Source organism: Ixodes scapularis, unplaced genomic scaffold (genome assembly GCF_016920785.2).
Source record: "Ixodes scapularis isolate PalLabHiFi unplaced genomic scaffold, ASM1692078v2 PGA_scaffold0__279_contigs__length_252992795, whole genome shotgun sequence".
Classification (NCBI taxonomy): Eukaryota; Metazoa; Arthropoda; class Arachnida; order Ixodida; family Ixodidae; genus Ixodes; species Ixodes scapularis.
Genome location: NW_024609835.1, coordinates 5186857 through 5213326, shown reverse-complemented (window position 1 = coordinate 5213326; position 26470 = coordinate 5186857). Strand labels below are relative to the sequence as shown.

The 26470-nt window shown below is 49.0% G+C and overlaps 2 protein-coding genes across 2 annotated transcripts; both read left to right on the top strand.

Moving 5' to 3' along the window:
* Positions 1–75: 75 nt before the first annotated feature.
* LOC8053057 (probable 39S ribosomal protein L45, mitochondrial) lies at positions 76–17256 on the top strand. Its single transcript, XM_002434369.5, has 8 exons — positions 76–171; positions 416–505; positions 1092–1236; positions 4703–4767; positions 7346–7497; positions 10603–10651; positions 14712–14861; positions 16894–17256. The coding sequence occupies exons 1-8, from the start codon at positions 112–114 to the stop codon at positions 17182–17184; spliced, it is 1002 nt and encodes a 333-aa protein (XP_002434414.3). The 5' UTR covers positions 76–111; the 3' UTR covers positions 17185–17256.
* A 1826-nt stretch (positions 17257–19082) lies between these two features.
* LOC120842440 lies at positions 19083–19655 on the top strand. Its single transcript, XM_040213568.1, has one exon. It carries the CDS (start codon positions 19083–19085, stop codon positions 19653–19655), a length of 573 nt encoding a protein of 190 aa, XP_040069502.1.
* Positions 19656–26470: the final 6815 nt, after the last annotated feature.

Below are 26470 nucleotides of genomic sequence, written 5' to 3'. Positions count from 1 at the left end.
ATAAATTAATAAATCACTCACCTGTGTTTCTGATTGAGATTATTTTATTTTTTACCGCGCTTGTTTGTCGCGGAGTTTTCTTTTTAAAATGGCGGCCTCCAGAATGTTAAAATGGCCGCTCACTGCGGTAACCTCATGCTGCGGCTTCGCCTGAATGTGTTCAGCAACGCGGTAAGGATGTCATAACTATGAGGATTCGTGTTTGCACATGCATGCTCACAACATTAAGGCTTATTGAAAGTACGATTATTGCCTATCTATTTACTACATCGCTTGTAATCGCAAAATGTAATGTGTCCCGAACCAAACATTTGAAATGTGCGTCGCAGGTTGGAGGATTAGCTATTCGAGCGACGAATCTGTTTTCGCTGCCAAAGAAATCATTATTTACAGCATCCTTATTTGTTTTTTGCAGCTACTTCGTGGTTCCGGGCAAGCAGTCTATGTCCAGCAGAGGTTTGCCAAGCACTGGAATCCGAAATGGAAGAAGCAAAGAAGAGAAAAGGCAAGCCCGAACCTAAGCAAACTTGATTACGCAGATACGAAACTGAGGGCAACGTTGACACACAACACTGTCTCGAAGACGGTGTGGTCAGCTGCCTCCCACGTCACTTTTAATAATTTTTGATGAATGATCGATTAATACAGACCGTAACTTAAAGTACGCTTAGCAGTAGTCACTTTGTTCAAGCGTATAAGCCAAACCATTATTCACATGGACGACAGGGACACTATGCATTTACCTAAAATTCGCGCGTGCAGCTGATTTATGCATCGTTTTCGCCCGTTAAATTGACCCAATATTAAATCATGTTACACGTTGCTCTCTTTCCTCTTTTGGAGTTTTAAACCCCCTAAAAATTTTGCGCCATGTCGTTGGTCAGTTGCCGATCGTCATGCATATTCAACGAAAGTTTGAGCCATAAGCGAACTTCGGGTGCGTATAGTATTAACGCGGGTTTTGCGGGACACAAGCTCGGTCCAACAAGCCAAGTTGGGGCGCGCACACAAATCAAATAACTTTAACCGTTTCCCGATTAATAAGAGAGACCTGGACTGACACCATGCCCCGTGCTGCCTCTGCTCCGTAGGTCATAAAAGTAGAGCTGCCTGACTTCGAGCAGTTCCGGATGAAAGACAGACTCACTCCCGAAGAGGCACGATCAAAACTCAAGGAGAAGGGCGTCGCTCCCGGAAGGGTGTGGATGGAGAGGCCAATCTACACAAGCTGTTCGGGTGAGCCGACGACTGGCATCGGCACGCCGGGTCGCAAGGACGCTCCTCCGACGCCGAAGGCCAAGCGTGGTCGTCCGTCGACGTGATCCCCACGTCGTAGTACTATTACTAAGGTGCCTTGAATGCGTCTTCGACCGGTGCGTTCGGCGAAACATATTTCGTCCTTGCATCAAAAGTGTCCCGAAGTGGCAACAAATGATGTCGCAGAAGCTAGAGTGTCACACTGTCGGATGTTGCGATACCGGGAGTCGGCGCTGGAAGTCCCGATAAAAATTACGAGTGAACGCGAGCGTTCCTGTAGTCGCGGCGTCCCATGCACCGACTGCGAAAGCTTCCGCGGTACGTCGAGGCGAAGAGCGACCCACAGGGGAACCGGCGACGACGCAACACTTCTGCGACGTCGTTGGGCAGAAATCGAGGGACCACCTTTTTGGACGCAGTGGACGCACCGGCCGGAGATGCGTGCCAGGCACCATACTATTACTTAAACACTTACGAAAATGCAGGGAGTGTGCGGGCGAGTTGGTGGATGTCGGATAAAATCACCCGAGATTGCGATAAAAGATAGGAAACTTGGTAGAAGAAATAGGTAGAGGGAAAACAGAATGTTTCCTTTCCCCGTCTTCTTTTTGTTTGCAACGTTTCCCATCTTTTATCGCGGTCTTGGGCAATTTTCGACGTAACTAAAACATTGTTAGTGCGGAAGATATTTGAATGAAAGTGAAGTTGGGGCTTGCAAGTACTCCGTTCACCCCTGAGCTGTCGGCGAGGTAGGAACTATCCACTCGCCGGACCAATGAACTGCCTCCCTTTCGTCACCCGACCTCACTCTTTGCGCGTGGGTATGGGGCAGAAGCACGATCGCGTGGCAAAAGATTGACTGGTCCAGGGGGTGTGCAGCTTCCAGCACACTATTAGCTACGGGGCGAACGATAGCTGTAGCATTGCTACAGTGCCTGGAAAGCGTCTCCGACTGGTCCCAAAGTGGCAACAAATAGAGTCGTGAGAGCCGGCGTGTCATGCTGTAGGATGTCGCGACCCCAGCGTTTGTCGTAGAAATGCCAGTGAAAAAAGACGTTAACAACTTCCTGTAACGCCAATTTAGAGCGCAGCTCTTGAGGAGGAGGAGGGGAGGATACGGAGGGGACAGAATGCCCCTCCTCCTCATCCGTAGCCTCTCCTCTTTTCTTCCTCCTTCTTTCATGCGCGAAACGCACATCGTTACGGGATGTTTCGGCGCGGTGCCCAAACGTCCGCGCGGTGCATTATGGGAAATGTCTCATAATGCACCACGGTGACGTTTCGGCACCACGGTGACGTTTCGGCACTGTGCTGTAACGTTTGCATGGTGCGTTATGGGAAACGTCCCATAATGCACCACGGTGACGTTTCGGTGCGGTGACGTCTTGGCACGATGCTGAAATGTCACCGCGACGCATTATGGGATGTTTCTCATAATGCACCGCTCAGTTACGCTGATGGCGACGGCGACACCGCTCAAGCCGGAAACGGGCGCTTAAGAGCTGCGCTCTAAAATGTAAGCAGACGTAGGGCTTGCCGCCGTCACGGCATCTCGTCTCGCGCCTGCTTTGGTTTCTGTCGGCCGTCCGGCAATGGAGTGGCCAACGGCAGGCTAGGCGGTGCTATTGTCGGTTACAAGTCAAGAAGATAGGAGAAGCTCCTCCCACAAGCATGATGCACCCGTTTCAAATCCCTCTGCAGTCGAAAGAATAGTTCACTGGAAAGGCCCCTTGTTCCGCTTCAATGGATAGATATTGGCTACAGAGTGATGCCAACTTGTCTCCGACCCCCACTTTTTAAGAAAGCGACCTTCGTATTCATCGGAGAGGGAACCGAGCCCCTGAAAGTAGCCTTTGTATCCATCGAAGGGGGAACCTAACCTCCGAAAGTCGTATTTGTTTCCATCGGAGGGGGAAAACTCTAATCTCCCTCTCGTGGCTTCCACAACGCTAAGTCAAAGTCAAAAGATAAGGCAAATATTTACAGAAAGGCAAGACCCTCCTCCCGCGTTGGCCGCGACGTCACGGAAACGATGGGACGCTATTGGATGCGGAGGTGGCGGAGGGATATATGAATCCCTTTGAGGGATATTTGCCACTACCTTCTTCATCTGTAACTTACTGTAGCTACCGCTCGTTATAAAGGGTATGGCCGTTGGCATCCGTCCATGCGACGGGCATCCGCAGCGTCTATCACCGCCCCCATGCCACTGCCAGGAACGTGGCAGGCGGCAGCCTGGAACTTTTTGACTTCGGTAGGTGGTAGTTGAGGGACCACTTTTGAGGCTGCGGTAAGCACGTGCGGAGACGCGCTCCAGACACCACGACCATGCCACTGTCATTGCACTAGTCGGATCCGTGCCGACGGAAGCAACGCAGACGGGACGTCACACACTACTCACACTACTTTAAGCGGGCTTATGTCCCGTCAAATTTAGCGGAACGCTACTACAAGTCACGTACTCACGTTGCACGACACAGTGCTACGCGACGTTTCGTTACACTATGAAACCCAGTAATACCGGATCAAATGTTGTGGTTGACACCGTGACGTCACATAACACTATGACTTCACGCCGCGAGTCACATGACACTGTGGTGCCACGTGACCTCACATCATATGACACCATGACTCAATAGCGTGATGTCATTACCTGATGTCATGTCATGTGCCGCCAGCTTCAGTGTTGTGGTTTACATAAGAGAAAAGTCCCCTCACTGTAGGATAGAAAATAAGCAAAATCGTAAACGTGTAGTTGTCTTTTTGTGTCATGCCCAGATATGCGTTTATATGTCAGAAATGCATTCTGCATACAGGAGTCTCAGGCAATAGGTCAAGAGTGCCTTAATTTAGATACATGGTATGTGCCAAAAAAAAAAAAAAAGCACCGTCTGAGCTTTACAAATTTAAATTTTCAGAGTGCATTCAACCGATTGCTTTCATGCAGTGAGATACTGAAATGTCACTTTTTCTGCTGAAAAAGCTTTCCAGAATTTTAGATGCGGACAGGCAATTGTTTCGAGTTTATACAGGACTGGAGTTGCTTTGAAATTTTACCACGTTAAGTAAACCACAAAAGTATGGCTCACCACAGCCATGCATCAATCGTTTATTCCATGGAATTTCTATGTTCCTACGCTCGTTTGATAAATCACAAAAAGAAAGATTTTTTTTTTTTTTTTGTGTACCCACTTGGTTGTCCCTTGGCTACTACTACCAAGAAGTAAACTGATTCTGTTTGTTGCCATTGTCTGGTAATGGCATTTACCAGAATTGCTGCTGTATGTTAAAAGGCATGAGGAGCACACATTGCATCGTTACATCCAGTCCCTAATATGTACTGTCTGTTAGTTTCTTGTTGGCCATTCCAACATTGCACTTACTAGAGCTAATACTTTAGCAGTGGAAAAACATTGACCACAACATACCTTTTCTTTATTCATAGGCGGTCTGTTCGATCCCTACGTGCCTCCTGAAGGCGACGGCAAGATGTCCCTCCTGTCGCAAGAGGTCAGTGTGCTCAGACATACGTGTTTTTCACTACATGCTGAAAGGAAATCACACTCACAGGAATCATCTAGACTTTTTGAAGACTCTAGTTTACTTCCAAATTTTGGTGCACAAGCACAATACCCAAAATATGTGTGCAAGATCATGACTGAAAAAGCGTGCCCTCATATGCTTTTATAGAACTGTGTACATTGTAAAGTGTTTGTGAAAAAATTCCGAGCACACCTCACCACTTCTTATGAGTTGTGAATGCGAAAGCATGAATGTCGTTCTTCCGCTCCCTTAGTTTGTCTGCGGTGTACTGGCGTGGACGTTTTGCTACTGCCGAGGTTGCGTCCGCCGACGATGGAGATGCCTCAGGCGCTGCCATGTTCCTCAATGTCGAGGGGAACAGAAGCAACTGCAGCCCCCCCACTCCCCACCCACCCATGGCAACGCCTGACATGAGGGCGGCGGCCGAGCACGCGCTTTCGTGAAGCGGCCGCTTTTTAGGAGCCTTTTTACTCAGCCAATGGGAAAATAGGCATATCTTTCACATTTGTTTTTGCGGTTACAGGCGCCGCCGGCTCCGCTCCATGGGGTAGATAATGCTTTCGCATTAATAAAAGTTACCGTGCAGGCTAGCTGGTGATGCATAGTTACTAAGCGGAAACCCAGAGACATGAGACACAGACAAAAAAAAGGGAACTGGACAATGTCTCGAGAAGTCGCTGTTGAGAAATTGTTGTCCTGTCCCCTTTTTTTTGTGTTTGCAGCAAGGCACAAGGACAAGAGCAAGCCTCGCTCGATTTTAGCTTGAAGTGCCTTGGTGGCAGAGTGCATTAAAATAAGAATCCATTGAACCGTCTTTATCGAAAAAATAATGATGCTCGATTCAATGTATAGTGGGGTGAGATCACAGTTTCAATACTATAATACAATTCTGCTGCTAGTGACACTATAGTTGAACTTTATTGCTCTCTGCCAATTAATAGAATCAGCTGAATTTTTAGTAGGCAAGTTAAGTGATTGTAGGTGTTACAATTCATTGGTTGGTTGCTTCTTTTCTGGACCAAATTTTTAAGTCCTTCTCGCCATACTGATGATACCGTATCTATAAAATCTGTTTACATATTTAATTGCCTCTTGTCCTTGCCAAGTGCTTTCTAGTTGGTCTGTTGTGACCGTCCTCTCTATTCTTGCATTTCACTCTTGAGTGCTCCAGGGAGAGGCCTGACTGAGGAGACATTTTCCAAGCATAATTAAAAAAGGATATTACCCGTAATATCCCGAGTCATCGCCCACCCCCTTACCACCTGAAATTCATTAAAAAAGTGGGGTGGGCCATGTCTCGGTGGGTGAGCACAAACACTTGAAAAAAAGCGGAAAAAAACTGCCTATTTTTCTCTGCGTATCTAGCGCTGATGCACAAGAGATACATCAAACTCAAAACTCGATTTAATTTCATTGTTTTATAGAAAAAAATGCTCACGAAAGAATATTTTACTATAGCGAAGTCCGTTGCTTGCATACGCGCTAGAAACATTGCCGATCTGCATATAGCGCGAATGTTTGTTCCGTGAAAGAATGTCACCACTATGTTCTCTTAGTTAGTAAAAAAAAAAAAAAAGAAAGAAAGAAAAGTCTACAAGAAAATAGAAAAACCGATCAGGCGCAACGAGCGAGCGAGCGAGCGAGCAAGCGGACCAAAGAAGCGACCAAGAGCAATGCTGGAAAAGCGGGAAAGCCGGCGGTCGCGTTGGCAAATACTTTGGCGTCGGGCCAAGTTGGGCGCCTTGTCAATTGCAAGCTCTTGCGCAACTTTCTTGTTTGGTGCGTACATGCGTGCGTCGGTGCACGGCGTGCTATCAATGCATGGTTGGGACGCTCTGCAAACGTCTGTGTAGGGCGTTCCAACAAAGCTTTATTTACGCGTTGGCTTTGCCTAAAATATTGCACAACCGCGGTCGCGACGGGCGGGAAGAAGGAGCGGGTTCGCGGTGACCTTACTTCGGCGGAGACAGACTTTGACCTAACACTCCGCGGTTACATTAACAAACTCTTATTTTGTTTTCTCCATGGTTTTCTTTTCGCACGGATACACGACCACTTTGGGGTCGCTCACGGATGTAAACAAAAAGAAGTGTCTTTCCCTCCTTTGTTTACTTTGTCACGGACGTCCTCGAACTGTAAGGTCCGCGGCCGCGTCATTCGGGTAGGATGAGTGTTCGCGGATCGCAGAGTCCGCGCTGGGGTATTTGAAGGGGTTGGGGATGACTCGGTGTTTTTTTCGGAAATCGATATTGGCCCAAAAAATGGGGTGGGCGATGGCTCGGGGATGGGCGATGACTCGGGATATTACGGTACTTAAAAATAAAAATTTATGCGCAACACCTGGAGTTAAATGTCAGAACTAGAAGTATCGAACACAATGGCCGCTCGGGCAACGACACTTGCATCGAGCAAAAGCTGCGTCTGCAGACCAGTTGATCGTGTGTTCGATTTCGATTTGAACGGGCGTGGCATCGGCACGTTTCGACGTAATCACCGCTCACAGATGCGTGTCACGCACGTCACTTGCTCTTGACATTGTTGACAGGGCGCCATGCAAAGGATGCGCCGCCTCGAGAAAAAAGGCCGATCGGTGATGAACGTCCGCAAGATCCGTTCCTACGAGGACGACTTTCACCTGGCGGAGTTTGCGGAGCAGGCCCAGCAGATCTACATCGACGTTCACCGGGCACTTGCCGAGTGAGTCAGCCTCCTTCGTGCTGTTTGTGGGCATAGCTGTTCGACATTGCCCCGTAATCAGGGTGGCTAGTTGTGTGTCTCTATTACATTAGGATAATAGACACTGAAGATGTACACCGAGGAAGTGTTTCAAAATGCATCTTTGGCACGTCGAAACGCAAGGAGGGGCATGACAATCAGAGGGCAATGTAGAGAATGTGCGGGGAATGTGCGACGAGGAGGTAGCCAGGCGTGCACCATCTTTCGTTGAGGTTGGGGGGAAACAAACGCATGTAAGCTCATCTGGGGGGTAAAGAAATACAAGGAGCAGACAAACTTCCACAGCATACATATTATAGGGGCACCAGTATAGGAGAAAGATTTTAAAAGCAGAGAAAAAGTAGGGCTAAAATAGACGAGGGTCACAAGAAAGAGAGAGCACCCATGGCACCTTCTGTGTGCAAGTGAGCTGGTGTGTGCTGAACATTTTGAAGCAACCCTAAACAGGTACGCGAAAGGTGACACCAAGAGAAGGATATTGTTTCATTGTTTTCCTTCTCTTCTTTAGTTGCTTCAACATGTTCAGCCTGCTGCAGGAGAGATGTAGCTGATATCGCTGTAACTGCATGTGAAATAGAACAGGAATGGTAGATGGCTGGAACAAGTGTAAATCATAAGAGCATGTTGATATTAGTTATTTTGCTGAGGGTCATGCCATCATTGTTTAGGCCACAGACTCCCAGATTTGGTTTCCCAAGTTATTTCGATGCATTCTTGGAGCAGCTAGGTACTCTCAATTATTGCTACTCCCAGTCGAGTGTTTGTTCAGTGTCCAGAGTTTGATTATAGTTAATCCAAATACCTCCAACTTGGTTCCTAGTATATGCGTAAGCATTGTGGGTGCAAACTCTCCAGCTGTTTTACGAGGGGTGCTCATAAAGTTCATATTATCACTGCGAAGAAAGAGAGAGCTGGAATCTCGAGTGTCAGTGGTGAGGTTCGTCTATCACGAGACATGAACTATCCAAGGCGACATACTTCTCCCACCGATGGCTGAGCTGGCAAATACCCTGGTTGTAGAAGTTCTAATTTCTGACTCTTGAAGAACCCTGCCGTGCAGCGGGTTCTTCATGAGAGGAAGAAGGCAGAAGTCACTGGGTGTCAGGGTGTAATGAAAGGAGGCAGAATTTCGTAGCCTAAAGCAGCCGCATGCGTCACTGTCTGCTGCGGAGAATGAGCTGGTGCATAATGGTGAACCAGGCACGCAGCCAGGGTTTTGTTTCGGGGGGGGGGGGGGGGGGGGGGGGGGTCGGTCAGGCTGTCCATGACAAAATGCTGTATGAGGGGGAGGGGAGGTCTCAGCAAAGTGGAAGATTCCAAGGGGGGGGGGGGGGGGGGGGGGGGGGGGGCGGGCGGGCCTTGTGGGCCTTCCCACTGGCTACGTGCGTGTGGTGAACCAAACGCACTTCCTTCAACAGGTTCCAGCGACGCGTGATAACCTCCCGTAAGCTAGTCTGGAAGTGCCGTTAATATTTATCTGTGCCTGTTTGGCCCTCACGGGCGTAATCTGTTAGGAGCAAAACATTGTAGTCTCAGAATATAGTAATGGTCAACTTCCCCGATGACAACTTCATTTTCGCCTTTCTTGACGGTGTTCAGCCCGCATGCTCCACTTTTGTCTTGTTTCTTTGTCTCGAGGTTATTTTGGTATATCCAACACTCATGCATGGTGATCAAGTAATCAAAGAATTCGTCAAGGTTGGCTTGGGAAAGCTGCAACATTTACATCATAGATTCCTTTTGGGCCGGTTTTTGTGTAGGCATGAGCAGTCATAAAATCCAGTGGACAGGGACCTTCCTTATCTGCAAAGCATTAGGCATTGTGAGAGAAACCTTTTGAATGTGCTAAAACTACAGGAACGTAGGCTTGTCCTGCAATGCACGTTTTAGCGGTATTCTTTTTTTTGCTGCCAATAACGCAGACTTTATGAATGCCCCTTGTATTCCAAAAATGAGTGGAGAGAAAGTGTCCTCGGTTGCCACTGACGGTAGCCACTAGAGGTTCATTGAAACCAAGAAGTTTGAGAACCTTTCGATTGGGTCATGAGCGCTGTGCACAGTGACCACTGCAATAGACCTTTGCAAAAAAATCCCAGGAAACCTCAGGGTTATCCAGTCAGGCCGACTTGGACGCTTCACATCTCCTGGAAGCAGCAGAATTCATTATATCTTGTCATCTGGAGTGCAGAACACACGAAAAATGAAATAAACACAAAACAAGCTCATCATATACTCCGTTTTGCTTTCCTTCTGTGTCACTTAGGCTTTGTTTTAGTGTTTCCAGTAAAACAAAACACTTCTCACAACCATTTCACTTTTCCAAGCAACAAAAATTTAGGAAACTATTTTAATTTTGGCAGCTATTTCTACTACTACATAGTTCCCAGTGAAAACTAGAGCCACTGAATGTTCCAAGTACTGCATTCGATATAATCCGCTTTCACCGCAGAATCGACCCGATGCTGGCCATCCTGAAAGCGGGAAAGGAAATAAAGCAAGTAACATATGTGAAACATTTGTGTGGGAACCCCAAACGGCTGGTGAACTATAATCGATCGAATGGTGATAAGTATGTTGGATTTTGCTGGGGCTTTCTATCTCAAGTAGCCTATTACCTAGTCTTCAGAAGGGGAATGCGAGCACGTCTGCCTGGTGGCGACCAGGCTCTGCCAGGTTTGCCCATCCTAGTTCGATTAAATTATTCGGCGCTGCCATTTTGAAGCTGTCGATTGCTCTACTGTGATGCGGCTCTGAAACAAAGCTGAGGACTTTCAGTACTGTATGAACATTCTGTGGTTTTAGTGTAGCGACAACTATCTGCATGCAGATGAAGATTGAGAAGTGATTTTGGTTTTTACTTCATAATAACCGAGTATTATTGCCCTAAAAAAAGAATGTTGTTAAACCAAGGCTGCAACGGCTTGAATGAAGCCTTTCTGGCTAGCTGGTGGCTGTGCAAAGGGTTTAATAACTCCCAGCCAGGGGGGAACGAGCGACCACCTCGGGTGGTGTTATTGAAGCTATTGTAGCCCCGAGAGTAATAGCTCATAAATGTTTGCTTTTCAGGAAGAATAAAGACAAGCTTCACGAGCTGGTGACAGAAAACTGCTATCCAGTAAGTTGTCTGTCTTCTCTTTATTGGGTCTCCTTGCACATAAACGCTGATAGTGCTCTCAGTGAAAACGTTTGGGTGGAGCTTCAATTGACAAAATGTTGCCATGCAGAGGTTTACTGTTCCTTACTCATTTTTGTCTGCTAGTGTGTTAAACTGAACAGCTACTGTGTCTTGCCTTGGAGCACAGTGGTGATGTCACTGTTTTCTTCAGGTGGGCTCGTGCTAGTATTGGCCATTGGCGAGGAGACAGAATTATAGTGTGTGCTCTTTCCAGTTTGTTTTCCCCAGAGCCCGGTGTTTACCCAACACAAGGTCGGTGGACATGATTCTTTACGTAATGTAAAAAGGCAATGAACGGAGTGACGTTTTGGTTTTGAAAGCAGTCGTCGGAAGATACAAGCTTCCGGCTAATTTGGCCTTTGTGCCGAGCAGGTGCTGGTCACGTGTACGATGCATGCTGTGCTGCTCACGTAGGCCGGAGTGAGTACAAAGGAGCCTCTCCACGGGCGATGGGAGAACATGAGCCTGCGTCATTGCCTCTGTTATCCCTATGGGTGTAGTTCTAAAGTTAGCCGCTTCAGGCACAACGTTATATCTCCTTCCCATTACTATGCCAGCGCAGAAGCCAGGGTGCAAATGATAATTGACTTTTAGTTGCTGTACTTCTCATCATTTCTGCTGTGGTACCACTGGTTGACTTCTCTTAGAGTTCCTGTATAGGCTCCCTACCGGAGCCAGAGTTGCTCATTCATACCCGCAACGCTGGCTTTTCTTGCATGGTTTGAAATTCTTGCCCGTCCCGCGACTAAGTTCAGCAAATAGCGACGACGCGCGTTGGCAGTGCGCGGCGCACTTCTCCTCCTCCTTACCTGGAAAACAAGAAAAGAGGAGGCAAAAGCAGGGGAACATATGCTGGGGCGCGTGCAACGCTGGCGAAGCGGTTGTATCGGTTGCTTTCGTGCACGGCACTTAGATTTTGCTCCTCGCATGGTTGGATCTCGGCGAATAGCGGTGCGGTAGAGCACAGAAAGCAGACGCGCAACTCTGGCTCCCGTAGGTAGCCTATACAGGAACTCTAGCTTTTTTGCACTGGTAGCTTCGCTTGAGGTACAAACCTTTCCTCAGTATCTCTTGGTCCTGTTGGCTTCATTTCATGTAAGTGATAATGGCCTATAAAACACGCTTCAAGTTTATATTCCAGTGGCAGTGCATTAGGTGCCATTTCGCAGAGGTACTAACTGATGCTTTATACACAAAAAGTGCAGGCGATGCAGTTATTATAGCAGCACTGCAAACTTGCACAAGCATGATTTGCAATGGAGATGACAAAGGAAACCATAATAAAATTTAAAAATGAATAAAATACTACCATAATATCCTGAGTCATCGCCCATCTCCGAGCCATCGCCCACCCCATTTTTTGGGCCAATATCGATTTCCGAAAAAACACCGAGTCATCGCCCACCCCTTCAAATACCCCAGCGCGGACTGCGATCCGCGAACACACATCCTACCCGAATGACGCGGCCGCGGACCTTACAGTTGGAGGACGTCCGTGACAAAGACGAAGGAGGGAAAGACACTTCTTTTTGTTTACGCATTTCCTCCGTGAGCGACTCCAAAGTGGTCGTGTATCCGTGCGAAAAGAAAACGATGGAGATAACAAAATAAGAGTTTGTTAACGTAACCGCGGAGTGTTAGGTCTGTCTCCGCCGAAGTAAGGTCACCGCGAACCCGCTCCTTCTTCCCGCCCGTCGCGACCGCTGTTGTGCAATATTTTAGGCAAAGCCAAAGCGTAAATAAAGCTTTGCTGGAACGTCCTACACAGACGTTTGCAGAGCGTCCCAACCGTGCATTGGTAGCCCGCCGTGCACGGACGCACGTATGTACGCACCAAACAAGAAAGTTGCGCAAGAGCTTGCAATTGACAAGGCGCCCGACTTGGCCCGACGCCTAAGTATTTGCCAACGCGACCGCCGGCTTTCCAGCTTTCCCAGCATTGCTCTTGGTCGCTTCTTTGGTCCGCTTGCTCGCTCGCTCGCTCGTTGCGCCTGGTCGGTTTCTCTATTTTCTTGTAGACTTTTCTTTCTTTTTTTTTTTTTTACGAACTAGGAGAACATAATGGTGACATTCCTTCACGGCACAAACATTCGTGCTATATGCAGATCGGCGGTGTTTCTAGCGCGTATGCAAGCAACGGACTTCGCTATAGTAAAATATTCTTTCGTGAGCATTTTCTTTCTATAAAACAATGAAACTAAATCGAGTTTTGAGTTTGATGTATCTCTTGTGCATCAGCGCTAGATACGCAGAAAAAATAGGCGGTTTTTTCCGTTTTTTTTAAGTGTTTGTGCTCACCCACCAAGACATGGCCCACCCCACTTTTTTAACGAATTTCAGGCGGTTGGGGGGTGGGCGATGACTCGGGATATTACGGTAGTTTGCTTTGGTTTTCTGGACACTTTTGCAGCAATAAGCTAGTCGGCCGTGCAACCTGGGACCCCAGCTTCTGCAGGGCTGAAAGTTTTATAATAATAATAATTATAATAATGATGATGATAATCATGTTGATTTAAAGTACCAAAAAACAAACACAAGGGCCTTTAGATCGGTGAACTTCCACGAGAACACTAAGTAAGAAACGAAAGTATACATGATTATTATATAATATACAAGGTATACTTGCACGCTAACACAAAAATATTACGAAACACAAAAATGAAAATTAGTCTGTAAAGAGTGAATTATTCAACAGGTGAGAGAGCTCGGAAGCTGCTGAGCACATGTCGAGATCTGGAGTGGCAACACCTTTATAAAGCGCCTGGATCTGAGAAAGAAGTGAAATGTTGGACAATAAACAAATATATATATATATAAAAAAAAGTCTCTGGTAGAGCAAAAATTGACACACAAAATAACTTTACAGAGGAGCCAAGCCGAGTCACTAGCACTATTTGTGACCTTATGTAGAAAAACTAAGTCACGAGCCTCCACTCTCTGGGGCAAAAGTGAAAGAGAATTTTCTAGCAGATATTCGTAGTCACAATAAATACGGCGTTCTACATACCCGTCATAAACTAGACGGATTAAAGGACTAGTGTCTCCAATCACACTCCCAACATCACTCGGAAGTTGGGAGTGCGATTTTTTTTCTCCTTTTTTAGTTTGCTTAAGGACTTGCAGCCGCTTATGACCGAGTGCCTTTCAACCTCTCGCGATCTCTCAGAATCAGAGAACAAACTATTGGGTAGCTGTGGAGCACTCGCAATTCCTGTATATCGTCTTTTTTGTTTTTCGGCGCATCATTCTTTCTTTTTTGGCTCGAAAAAAGTGAAAGCTGTTTACAACTCCCTGTAACGCCGAATTAGAGCACAGCTATTGAGGAGGAGGAGGGAAGGGTACTGGGGGGGGGGGGGGTCAAGTGACCTTGGGGGCGGGTCACGTGACGATGCCGATGCCGTCATCAGTAACGATGACGATGCAGATACCGATGATGTCATCAGTGACGATGACGATGCGGATGCCGGTGACGTCATCAGTGATGATGACGATGACGATGTGGATGCCGGTGACGTCATCAGTGACGTCACTGATGACGTCATCGGGGGGGGGGGGGGGGGTCACGTGACCCTGGGGAGAGGTCACGTGACCTCTGGGGGTCACGTGACCTTGGGATGACCTTGGGGGGGTCACATGACCTTGGGGTGACCTTGGTTACGCCGACGCCGACGGCGACGCCGCTCAAGTCGGGAACGGGCCCCTAAGAGCTGCGCTCTAAAACCTTTTGATGTTATAAACGACCATTTCCCACGATAGTAGGGTATGTACATTTCCTCTCGCAAATACCGCAAAACCTTCGCTGTGCCAAAATGCAGCTCTAAGGCCGCCTCATAGGTGGTGCCACAGTGCCAGTGCATTCTCTCTCATCGTAAGAGATCACCGAAGATAACTCGGTCGTAAGCAAATGCAAGTGTGCGAACCAGCCTTTAGGCGCGATTGCTCGAACGACGACTCGATTGTGCAACATTTAGCTAGCCGACGCGTTGTTCCTTTGCTCTAGGAACTGATGCAGAACGTGGTGAACAAGATGCTGCGCTGGCAGTTCATCAAAAGCCTGGAGCCGCCAAGGGCAGTCCACGTGCGCTGCGAGGACCTCATCAGCAAAGACAACATGTTCGGCCAGGTCACCGTGCGCATGCACACGCAGCAGGTACGCGGCTTAACCCGGCCGTAACAAAGCATGTTTATTGTGCGGGCCGTTTCCTAAAAGTGAACTGGCCAAAAGATTTGACGATTCCTCCAAGCACATTCATTTTACTGGACGGGGCTGTTCAAAAGGCTTGCACCGTAGCCATTCATTTGAGGGTAAAACCCGAGGACGCTTTTCTCGTGCACAGAAGGATCTTTTCTTGTTTTTTTGAGTGGGTTGTGCCCTCAAGTTCCTGGCATCTAGGCGACTCCCCCAACGTCGGATACTATGCACGATCGACGGTGATCATCGATGAGAATAGTTTCCCAGGTAACCTTCGAGCGAGATAATTGAGACCCATTATCCTTCTAGGGACCATACGGGAGCTCTATATACTCCATTCGCTCCCAGTGGATAGCGCGGTGGAAGCTGCGCGCTTGTCTGACTAGTCAACCAATTAACCTCATCCCATTCATCACTTGACCCTCGCCATCTGCACGTGGGCATAGGCGGGAGTGTGATCCACAAGCACGTAGCTTCCACTGCTCTCCCAGCTTAGGGATGAACCAAGTTAAAGGATGTATGATCTCCTAGGGACCCAGGTTTCCTGGAGTGCCCCTTGGGGCTCCTCGAGCACTTTCATTTCTTCTATTCATCGTAGCCCAGTGTAAGTGCCTCTCCACATTAAGTGCAGTTTAAATGTGGTACAGGCACTGAGCATAGCCTCGACGAGAGAGTCCCCCTTAGTCGAGTTGGTTTTGTCGTAACGAGGCAGAAACAATCGGGGGGACGAGGGCAGGAAGTCTGGGGGGAAAGGGGCATCCACGAGACTGAAAGGTCCGAGGATTCCTGATGTGGAGATCCTTCGTTTACGAGCCAAAACATGTTTTGCTCTTCCAAACTGGTACAGTAATCATACATGGAGCATCAGTGTGTTTTACTTTGTGCACAGCAGTGCGTGATGCGATGCATATTAGATCTATGGAGTTAGCAGTCAAACTGTACTGGCTGAACTGCTGCCCCTTACATCGGTAACCCAAGGTGCTGGCTGGCTGATCTTCCATTGCACATCTTACCATGTGTGACCCGAAGCATCCTTGCGAAGAATTCCATATTAGTCTAAGCTTGTTACAACAGATCTGGTTATAACAGACATTTGGATGTAACATACCGATTTGTGAAGTTCAGTTGATTTTCCTCCACATACCATTGGCTCAACTTCATATCTGCATACAACATACTCATTTTACGACAATCTTGGTCAAAATCGAGGTCTGTTATAACGAGCTTAGACGTACCACCTTTACATTTGGGTGAGGATGTCTTTCCCCATTGCCTCGGGCCAGTCTCGGAACAAAAAAAATGGTTGTGGGTATGTTTATACAGCCTTGAAGTAAGTCTGCCTTCAACGAGCGACTCTTCTCTCAGCTGTAGATGAGCAATTTAGCCAGTGCAGTACAACCGCTAGGCTGGGGTCTTTAATGTGCATCACGCAGTAGTGACTGTACACCAGTATGATGCTCATCCAGATCGAAACGGGCAGGGGTGGGGATTGAACCCAGGATCCTGGGTTCTGCAGTGCGAGCTTTCGCTCCACGTGCTCCGAGCTGGTATGCGCTAGACCACTTGACCACCGATCCTCCCCAGGCCAGTGATTTAACTGTATGCTTGTGGAGTCTGTTCTTTATTGCAGACTGCATCATAAACAGGAGACCGAAGGAAATATCCAAAAAGTTACTCGGTAAACTATTGGCTCGTCTCACGATAGTGGGTAAAATGTTGCAAGTGATGAAAGTTGGCCACTCGAGCGTCATTGCTGGCAACGTCCAATTCTCAGGCTACGTTAGGAGTTCATCTCAGTGAAACATGTACAACATCAGATAGTGAACTTTTTTTCATGCAAACATGTTTGTCGTCCTCTTGTCTATGCAAGCCAAAACGTAGACACGCACAAAGACTGGCCCTCGCGATGTAGAAGGCGTAAGCAGCAAATTCGGTTTTATTTGTGATACGGTATGACGAGCCGTAGCCAACACAGAACCCCCGTGCCCAGACCCTGGCTGTGTACGACCGCTTCGGACGCCTGATGCACGGCAGCGAAGTGATGGCAAAGGACGTCCTGGAGTACGTAGTCTTCGAGAAGCACCTCTCCGACCTGTACGGTACCTGGAGGGTACACTCCAAGATCATCCCAGAATGGCAGCCGGTCAAGGACCCCGTCTTTAAGACTTATGTCAAGCCTGAGCCTGAGCCAGAGCCCCAAGAACGGACCAAGGAGCACCCCACGGAGCAGGCGGCTCACGCCTCGCAAGACTCTTCGGGACAGGCCTTTGCCACCGCATAGGCCTTTCTACAGACAGATGGCTATTGTCATAGTTATTGCTCATATAAAATGCATACATTATACCGAGTCGCATGTCTGGCAACTGGTGCATTTTGATACATAGTTTTCATGGGGTCTTGTTTTCATGGGCTTTAGAAGGGCTACTATGGTGTCAGGAACGTGTGTCTGACTGTTTGTCCAGCGTTCTACCCAAAATGGCAAACAAACATGCGGGAGGACCCTACGGAGTGTCGCCATTCTGGCAATCGGTTGTAGAAGTGACAATAGAGACGGCGAGCAGATGTAGGCGTAGCCATTGTCACGGCAGCCCAACTATACTCTTTTTCACCCCAACTTGTGCACCGGAGGCTCCACCTCTACAGGCCGCGCATTGGCCAGTCACCGTCGCACCACCACGAAGCGCTCCTCCGCCATTTTTGAAACAAATATAAACAAAAAAGTGTCTACAAAGAAAAAGTTCTATACGAGCGTCGTAATCGTGATAATCCAATCATCTTAAATAGGGCTTATGATGTAGCACGTTTTGAGCTATAATTTTTCATATGTCCAAATTTATTGGTGTGATTCATTTTAAAATACGAATCGCACGCAGTCGCTGCGTGGTGACTGAGGCCCTACTGACTGCGTTCGTTTGTTCACGGAAGAGTGAGTCGTTCACAAACAGAATTGCTTTCTTAATAAATACAGCACTCCCGACTTGGCTAACATCTTCTCTCAAATAAAACAATTGTACCGTCAAACTGTCCACTTAAACGGCGCAAGACTTGCAGCCTGAGTGTCTATTTCTTTACTTCTGTTGAATTTACGAACGCGTCCGGTTAACTCGGTGACGTCATGTTGTTGTTGTAGTCGGGGAATCGAATGCTCGACGCGCTCGGCCCGATTGCGTTCTTCTTCTTCTGCGTGTTCAGATATTTTTTACAACTTTATCGTTCTGTTTTATTATTCAGCGTATTTCCTTTGTGGATATCGTTGAGGTAGTGTCCATGGCTCCATCTCCACCGCCGTCGAGACGTAAGCCAGCCGCCACGACACCTATAAATTTGTGGAAGAAGCATCGGCAAGGACGCAAGCTCTCGAGCGATTGCAAGCAGATGGTTCTTTCCGTGTACGCCAAGCTGCGAGAACAATACCCGGACAGGTTGAGGAACGACTTATACCAGCTGACGTCTGAGTATACTGGCGTCGGAGCACGGACAGTTGTTGCCATAAAGAAGGAAGCCATCACGAATTCCGGGCTCCTTCGAACTCCAACTGGTAAGCGCCCAAAGTCGGTTGGCACCCGTCGTCGCCTGGTCCAGTACGACTCTTTTGTGCTGTCTGCGTTGCGGTCCTGCGTGCACGGCTTCTTTCGAAGGAACGAAACCCCGACCGTCACGAAGATACGCGAAGCCCTCATTGAAGCGCTGAAGGATGATGAGGTCGCCGTGGAACCGAGTCCATCGACTGTGTACCGTCTTTTGCATGACATTGGGTTCGAGCTGCAGAAGAGGAGTCGCAACTCTCTTCTCATTGAGAAGGACGACATCCTTGTGTGGCGTGCGAAGTACCTCCGCTCAATCCTGAAGTTTCGAGCAGAGGGTAAGGCGATCTATTATCTCGACGAAACGTGGGTCAACGCCGGACACACCGTCAACAAGATCTGGGTCGACACGACGGTGCGTTCTGCCAGAGACGCAGGAAATCGCGGCCTCAGCACCGGTCTCAAAAATCCATCTGGCAAAGGCAGCAGACTGATTGTCACTCACGTTGGGGGTGACCAAGGCTTTGTGGAAGGTTGCCTCGACATTTTTCATGGAGTGAAGTCGGGCGATTACCACGACGAGATGGATGGCAACAGGTTTGAACATTGGTTTGACTTGTTCCTGAGCAAGGTAGAGCCAGGAAGCGTTATTGTAATGGATAACGCTTCCTACCACTCAAGACGCGTGGAGTGTGTCCCCACGAAATCTTCAACCAAGAGTGTCATCCAAGAATGGCTAAGCTCAAAGGGAATTGACTGGGACAAAGACATGCTCAAGGTGGAACTAATTTCTTTAGTCTCCCAAGTGCGACACAAGTTCCTCAGCTACCGAGTGGACACACGTGCTGAAACTGTTGGGTGCACGGTTCTTAGGCTGCCCCCTTATCATTGTGAGCTGAATCCCATTGAGCTTATCTGGGGGCAAGTGAAGAATGAGGTTGCACGAAGCAACTCGTCTTTCAAACTAAAAGATGTGAAGGTGCTTCTAGAGCAGGCAGTCAAGAATGTCACGAAAGACAACTGGACCGCTGCTATACAGCATGTTAAGAAGATGGAAAAGCAGTTCTGGGAGAATGACAGCCTGTCGGACAGAGAGGTTGCACCAATCATCATCGAAATCAATGCCGGAGATGACAGCGACGACTCCTATGAAGATGAAAGCTGCGATGAAGTTGTCTCTGGATCAGGCCAGCCACACATTCCAGGTGTGGAGCCAAGTAATATGTAAGCAGTGTGGCAAAGTGTTTCTTCCATTGTGCTCTCCGGGAACTGCTGGAGGCCCACGTGAAGCCTTCTCTGCGTATAAGGCGGCCTGCCTGTGTGGGCTGACTCCCGAGATCTGGTATGCAACCCCGCCTCTCCGAAAACGGCTGCAGCAACACGACGAGGCGGCTTCGGAAGCCCACTTGAAGCGTTCTCTGAAAACAAGGCGGCCTGCCTGTATGGGCTGACACTGGACATCTGGTATGCAACCCTGCCTCTCCGAGAACTGCTGCAGCAACACGACGTGGTGGCTTCGGAGGCCCACTTGAAGAGTTCGAAAACAAGGCGTCCTGCCTGTGTGGGCTGACTCTCGACATCTTGTATGCAACCCTGCCTCTCCGAGAACTGCTGCAGCAACACGACGAGGCGGCTTCAGAGCCTCACTTGAAGTGTTCTCTGAAAACAAGGCGGCCTGCCTGTGTGGGCTGACTCTCGACATCTGATATGCAACCCTGCTTCTCCGAGAACGGCTGCAGCAACACGACGAGGCGGCTTCGGAAGCCTATGTGAAGCCTTCTCTGAAAGCAAGGCGGCCTGTCTGTGTGGGCTGACTCTCGACATCTGGTATGCAACCCTGCCTCTCCGAGAGCGGCTGCAGCAACACGACGAGGCGGCTTCGGAAGCCTACGTGAAGCCTTCTCTGAAAGCAAGGCGGCCTGCCTGTGTCGGCTGACTCTCGACATCTGGTATGCAACCCTGCCTCTCCGAGAACGGCTGCAGCAACACGACGAGGCGGCTTCGGAAGCCTACGTGAAGCCTTCTCTGAAAGCAAGGCGGCCTGTCTGTGTGGGCTGACTCCTGACATCTGGTATGCAACCCTGCCTCTCCGAGAACGGCTGCAGCAACACGACGAGGCGGCTTCGGAAGCCTACGTGAAGCCTTCTCTGAAAGCAAGGCGGCCTGCCTGTGTGGGCTGACTCTCAACATCTGGTATGCAACCCTGCCTCTCCGAGAACTGCTGCAGCAACACGACGAGGCGGCTTCGGAGGCCCACTTGAAGAGTTCTCCGAAAACAAGGCGGCCTGCCTGTGTGGGCTGACTCTCGACATCTGGTATGCAACCCTGCCTCTCCGAGAACTGCTGCAGCAACACGACGAGGCGGCTTCGGAGGCCCATTTGAAGCGTTCTCTGAAAACAAGGCGGCCTGCCTGTGTTGGCTGACTCTCGACATCTGGTATGCAACCCTGCCTCTCCGAGAGCGGCTGCAGCAACACGACGAGGCGGCTTCGGAAGCCTACGTGAAGCCTTCTCTGAAAGCAAGGCGGCCTGCCTGTGTTGGCTGACTCTCGACATCTGGTATGCAACCCTGCCTCTCCGAGAACTGCTGCAGCAACACGACGAGGCGCCGGAGGCCCACTTGAAGCGTTTTCTGAAAACAAGGCGGCCTGCCTGTGTTGGCTGACTCTCGACATCTGGTATGCAACCCTGCCTCTCCGAGAGCGGCTGCAGCAACACGACGAGGCGGCTTCGGAAGCCTACGTGAAGCCTTCTCTGAAAGCAAGGCGGCCTGCCTGTGTGGGCTGACTCTCGACATCTGGTATGCAACCCTGCCTCTCCGAGAACGGCTGCAGCAACACGACGAGGCGGCTTCGGAAGCCTACGTGAAGCCTTCTCTGAAAGCAAGGCGGCCTGCCTGTGTGGGCTGACTCTCAACATCTGGTATGCAACCCTGCCTCTCCGAGAACTGCTGCAGCAACACGACGAGGCGGCTTCGGAGGCCTACGTGAAGCGTTCTCTGAAAGCAAGGCGGCCTGCCTGTGTGGGCTGACTCTCAACATCTGGTATGCAACCCTGCCTCTCCAAGAACTGCTGCAGCAACACGACGAGGCAGCTTCGGAGGCCCACTTGAAGAGTTCTCCGAAAACAAGGCGGCCTGCCTGTGTGGGCTGACTCTCGACATCTGGTATGCAACCCTGCCTCTCCGAGAACTGCTGCAGCAACACGACGAGGCGGCTTCGGAGGCCCATTTGAAGCGTTCTCTGAAAACAAGGCGGCCTGCCTGTGTTGGCTGACTCTCGACATCTGGTATGCAACCCTGCCTCTCCGAGAGCGGCTGCAGCAACACGACGAGGCGGCTTCGGAAGCCTACGTGAAGCCTTCTCTGAAAGCAAGGCGGCCTGCCTGTGTTGGCTGACTCTCGACATCTGGTATGCAACCCTGCCTCTCCGAGAACTGCTGCAGCAACACGACGAGGCGGCTTCGGAGGCCCACTTGAAGCGTTCTCTGAAAACAAGGCGGCCTGCCTGTGTTGGCTGACTCTCGACATCTGGTATGCAACCCTGCCTCTCCGAGAGCGGCTGCAGCAACACGACGAGGCGGCTTCGGAAGCCTACGTGAAGCCTTCTCTGAAAGCAAGGCGGCCTGCCTGTGTGGGCTGACTCTCGACATCTGGTATGCAACCCTGCCTCTCCGAGAACGGCTGCAGCAACACGACGAGGCAGCTTCGGAAGCCTACGTGAAGCCTTCTCTGAAAGCAAGGCGGCCTGCCTGTGTGGGCTGACTCTCAACATCTGGTATGCAACCCTGCCTCTCCGAGAACTGCTGAAGCAACACGACGAGGCGGCTTCGGAGGCCCACTTGAAGCGTTCTCTGAAAACAAGGCGGCCTGCCTGTGTTGGCTGACTCTCGACATCTGGTATGCAACCCTGCCTCTCCGAGAGCGGCTGCAGCAACACGACGAGGCGGCTTCGGAAGCCTACGTGAAGCCTTCTCTGAAAGCAAGGCGGCCTGCCTGTGTGGGCTGACTCTCGACATCTGGTATGCAACCCTGCCTCTCCGAGAACGGCTGCAGCAACACGACGAGGCGGCTTCGGAAGCCTACGTGAAGCCTTCTCTGAAAGCAAGGCGGCCTGCCTGTGTGGGCTGACTCTCGACATCTGGTATGCAACCCTGCCTCTCCGAGAACTGCTGCAGCAACACGACGAGGCGGCTTCGGAGGCCCACTTGAAGCGTTCAATGAAAACAAGGCGGCCTGCCTGTGTGGGCTAACTCTCGTCATCTTGATTGAAGCCCTGCCATTTCGAGAACTGTTGCAGCAACACGACGAGTCGGCTCCGTTATGTTGCACAGAAATATTAAACACCGAGCCATGTTCAAGACGTCGTTCCATTCCCTTCTCGTCTCCCAGGCCAATATTGCGGGATTTAGCATGTCTTCAGCTTACACCGGCTTGTGTGCACGCATCTGCTAGTTCCTCTTAGATTGAATCTTTATTTAGGCAACAACATACAAACAGTCGTTGCCCAAGAGCCGACACAAAAGGCAAACAGAATTGCCTCATGAAACGCCGCCCCCCCCCGCCCCCCCCCCCCCCCTCCCAATCACAAACATCATACACACTTGTCGTACACAATATAACAGCATAATAAGGGTACAGCAAAGGTTATAGAATAGACTTGCACAGCAGAATTCAATTTTAGAACACCCCTGGCCCCAAAGACGCCAGAAATGCAGTTCGTTGAATGCAGAGTACACAGGAAGTGCCCGAGGTCTAATTGAACAGTGCAGGTCTACAGAATTTGCTTGTGTTACCAGTTTTTGGCTCATGAGCTTACATCACATTGTAAACCTAGGACACAGGACAAACACGAAAGGGCCTTTTAGTGTTCGTCCTGTGTTCATCCTAGGGATGTACAAAATACGAACTTCAAGAAGGTTATGAGTCGCAAAGATGCAGGGCTGTGGCACTGCAAACAAAAGCTGCCACAAGTACATTCGCTATACACAAATGCATGCTGGTGCTGTCCCAGAAATATTTTATAGTGATTCAAAGGATTAGACCTGCAATGAAGTGACATAGTTCCGTACTAAAATAAGTGGATGCGGGGCGGTCAGTTATAGTGCCCAGATGTAGTACAGCTGCATCTGTTTTCTCGAAGGTAAGAGAACTGGGAACAAAAATGCAAGCATTGTAACAGGAAACTGTTTTGGGCAGTACAGTACAATACCGAAATTGTTCGTTTTAGGGGCTTTTACCATGGGGGAGGGGGAAAGAGAACAACCAATGCTGTGTATATCCACCATTTGATCATACAATTTTTCGACTTAGAATGCTACATGTCATCGCAGCAAAAAAGCAGGGGCTAGAAGAGCTGTGGACAGTGGCCTGCAATGAACACAGAACATGAACCAGAGCTACTATGAATGTGGTATGCTCCTTGTTACCAACAATAAACCTTGTAGATATACTTGCAGTTTTCTTGGTGACTGCTCATATAACTAGAACTGCTCATATTAGACCAACAATATTGTATAACTGCTCATATTAGACCACAATTCTCACCACTCCACATTCGCGGCTTTGATGCAGTCGACTTCAGCTGCAGAAAACACGTTTTACACTATTTTGAGAATCTGCTGAGTAATCCGTCTGTTACAGCAATCTGGCACTTTACCAGTCATTTCCAAATGCTGTCGGACATCTCGCATGCCTATCGCGGTGCAGCAGAGAGCCGTTCGCGGGCGTGGTATTTGACGCTGGAGAGACTGAAATCGCAGGCTACCAGTTCAAGGAGCAAATAATATAAACTTTTTCAACAAAACCGCGACCGTAACGTAAGGGCATGTCACATACCAGGCAACATAAAAAGCGCGAATGTTGCGCGGCAGCGAAGTTGCAAACGCGGTCCGCATGCCCGATTGAAAGCGATGGCGACGAAGCGCGACGATAGCTGCAAATCATGTTTTCTATGCATTACATTTCCTTGCAACTGTTGAGATGCCGGCCAGTGCGGTTTGATAGCACAGACTCCCGCTCTTTCGCGAGCGACCTGAGCGACCGCTACGAATACGCACGCCACAAACCTGCTTGCAACCCGCTGGCTGAATCAACTGTCAACATGCACTCTGACTCCTCCCAGTGGGAGTGCGGGTGAGGACACCCGGCACTCTGGTTGGTTGGCGCACTGATACAATTCTCTTTGAGGAGAATTCGCCGGTGCACAAGTTGAGGTGAAAAAGAGTATAGTGGCTTCTGGAGTTTGCGTCAACTGGCCGACTGATCGAGCGATCTACGGCAAAACAGGCGTCCGTTTTGTTCTAATACGAGCAAAACTAAAGGGAGGAACGAGGGTTTTGTTTCGCTTTTATCATATTTCTATCAACATGCTCGTCCAACTCTGTTTTGCTGGGGCAGAAATTGGGGGTGGGGGAATAAAAATGCATTCAAACCAGTTGGAAACCCATTTTAGGCATCGTGGTACTACTGCCTTAGACCTTTCGCTAAATTGCATAAGCACCGAGGAGAATTCTGGGAACGTACCATAGCTGCACGAGTTGCATGCGCTTGTTTTCTCCATGAAGAATTTGAAGCAAATAGTCGGAATAAAGCGTTGACAAATGCACGTGCAAAGTGCCATTTGTTTTTAGAGTTTCAGAACAGTTACTGCTGCAGACGCTTGCAGATGCAAAGCGTGTACCTACGTTCCCAGCATTCCCTTTGGTGCTTTGCTAATTCGGCAAAAAGTCTATCACAACCAAGGTTTCCAGCCATTTCATATAGCGCGGGACGGTCCAGAGTCGGATTCTGTCTTCGCCAGGATAGTGTTGTATAGCCCACACATGGGGTTCATCATTTTCTTTAGGCTGGTGCGTGCTAGAGTTTGCACCATGGCTAGAGTGGCGCCTGCTTCCCCCCACCATGTCTGAAGTAATGGCAGAAATGCCGAGACAAGTTGCAGAGTTAGTTTGTACAGCCCATACACTGGTGTACTGGACACTTTTGCTTTCCCAATCCTGATTGAGGTTTTGACAACTTGGTTTACGTGCCATATTGCGTACAGGAGTAGCACAATATTATCTTGGTATTACAGTGCAGAAACGACACATTAGAGCCATTCAAGTCTGTGTTGGTAAAATCAGGCTTATAATAAACACTATTTGCGTGTAAAAAATTTTACACTTTAGGGGGGTGTTTCTTAAATAAGCTCACTACTTTGTTTATGGGGAAACTAGAATTTACACATGGTAAGCCTTACTCATAATTCAATGCCTTCTCTATATTTTATGTCACAAGAGCAGTTTGTTCAAAACAGATAGTAGTATTGCATTATGCACGAGGATCTCCTTTCCAATGTTTCTTGTACCAGAGCAGCTATCATCGTCCAATCTGATAGCCCTCTAACTAGGAGGGGGGGATGACTATTGTCTCCTCAATTAGAGAACATTGGGTGCCAGTTTACTAAACCAGCATTTTTCTTTGTTCATTGTCATTTACTAACAAAAAAAATGGTACTACATTTCTAGTTTGCAAACAGATCTCAGCAAGGCTTTGGTTAATGATCATGGTTAGCAATCTTCTCCAAGGGAAAATGCCAACAGCTCCAAGAGGCATGAGCTAGATATACATACCTTTGGGTAAAGGTTCAAGATGGTCAGGAAGAAAACGGTGTACAGTGGCTAACGATGAGAGCTAGAATGCGCACGGCGACCAGACAGTAAAAGCACTGTCACATGGCTACCGTGCGTATGTCAAAGGTGGGGAGGTAGCGCACGCGGCAGGTGAGGAGGCACATTTGAACACCTCCACCGCCGTTCTGATTCTCCACACACCTGTGCCTGCTGCCTGGTTGCCATTTGCGCATTCTAGCCCATATCGCTAGCCACTGTGCATCTGAGGGAACATGATGACTTCATTAATGTTTGTTTGGATATAGAACTTCAACCTACAGAAGAGTCTGTTCTCATAACTGAAGGATTATTATCAACCAGATTGCAGTTTCCTTGGTTCATTGCCAATGCAAACAGGAAATGGGGAATGCCTTCATAAAAGACAAAGCCGAG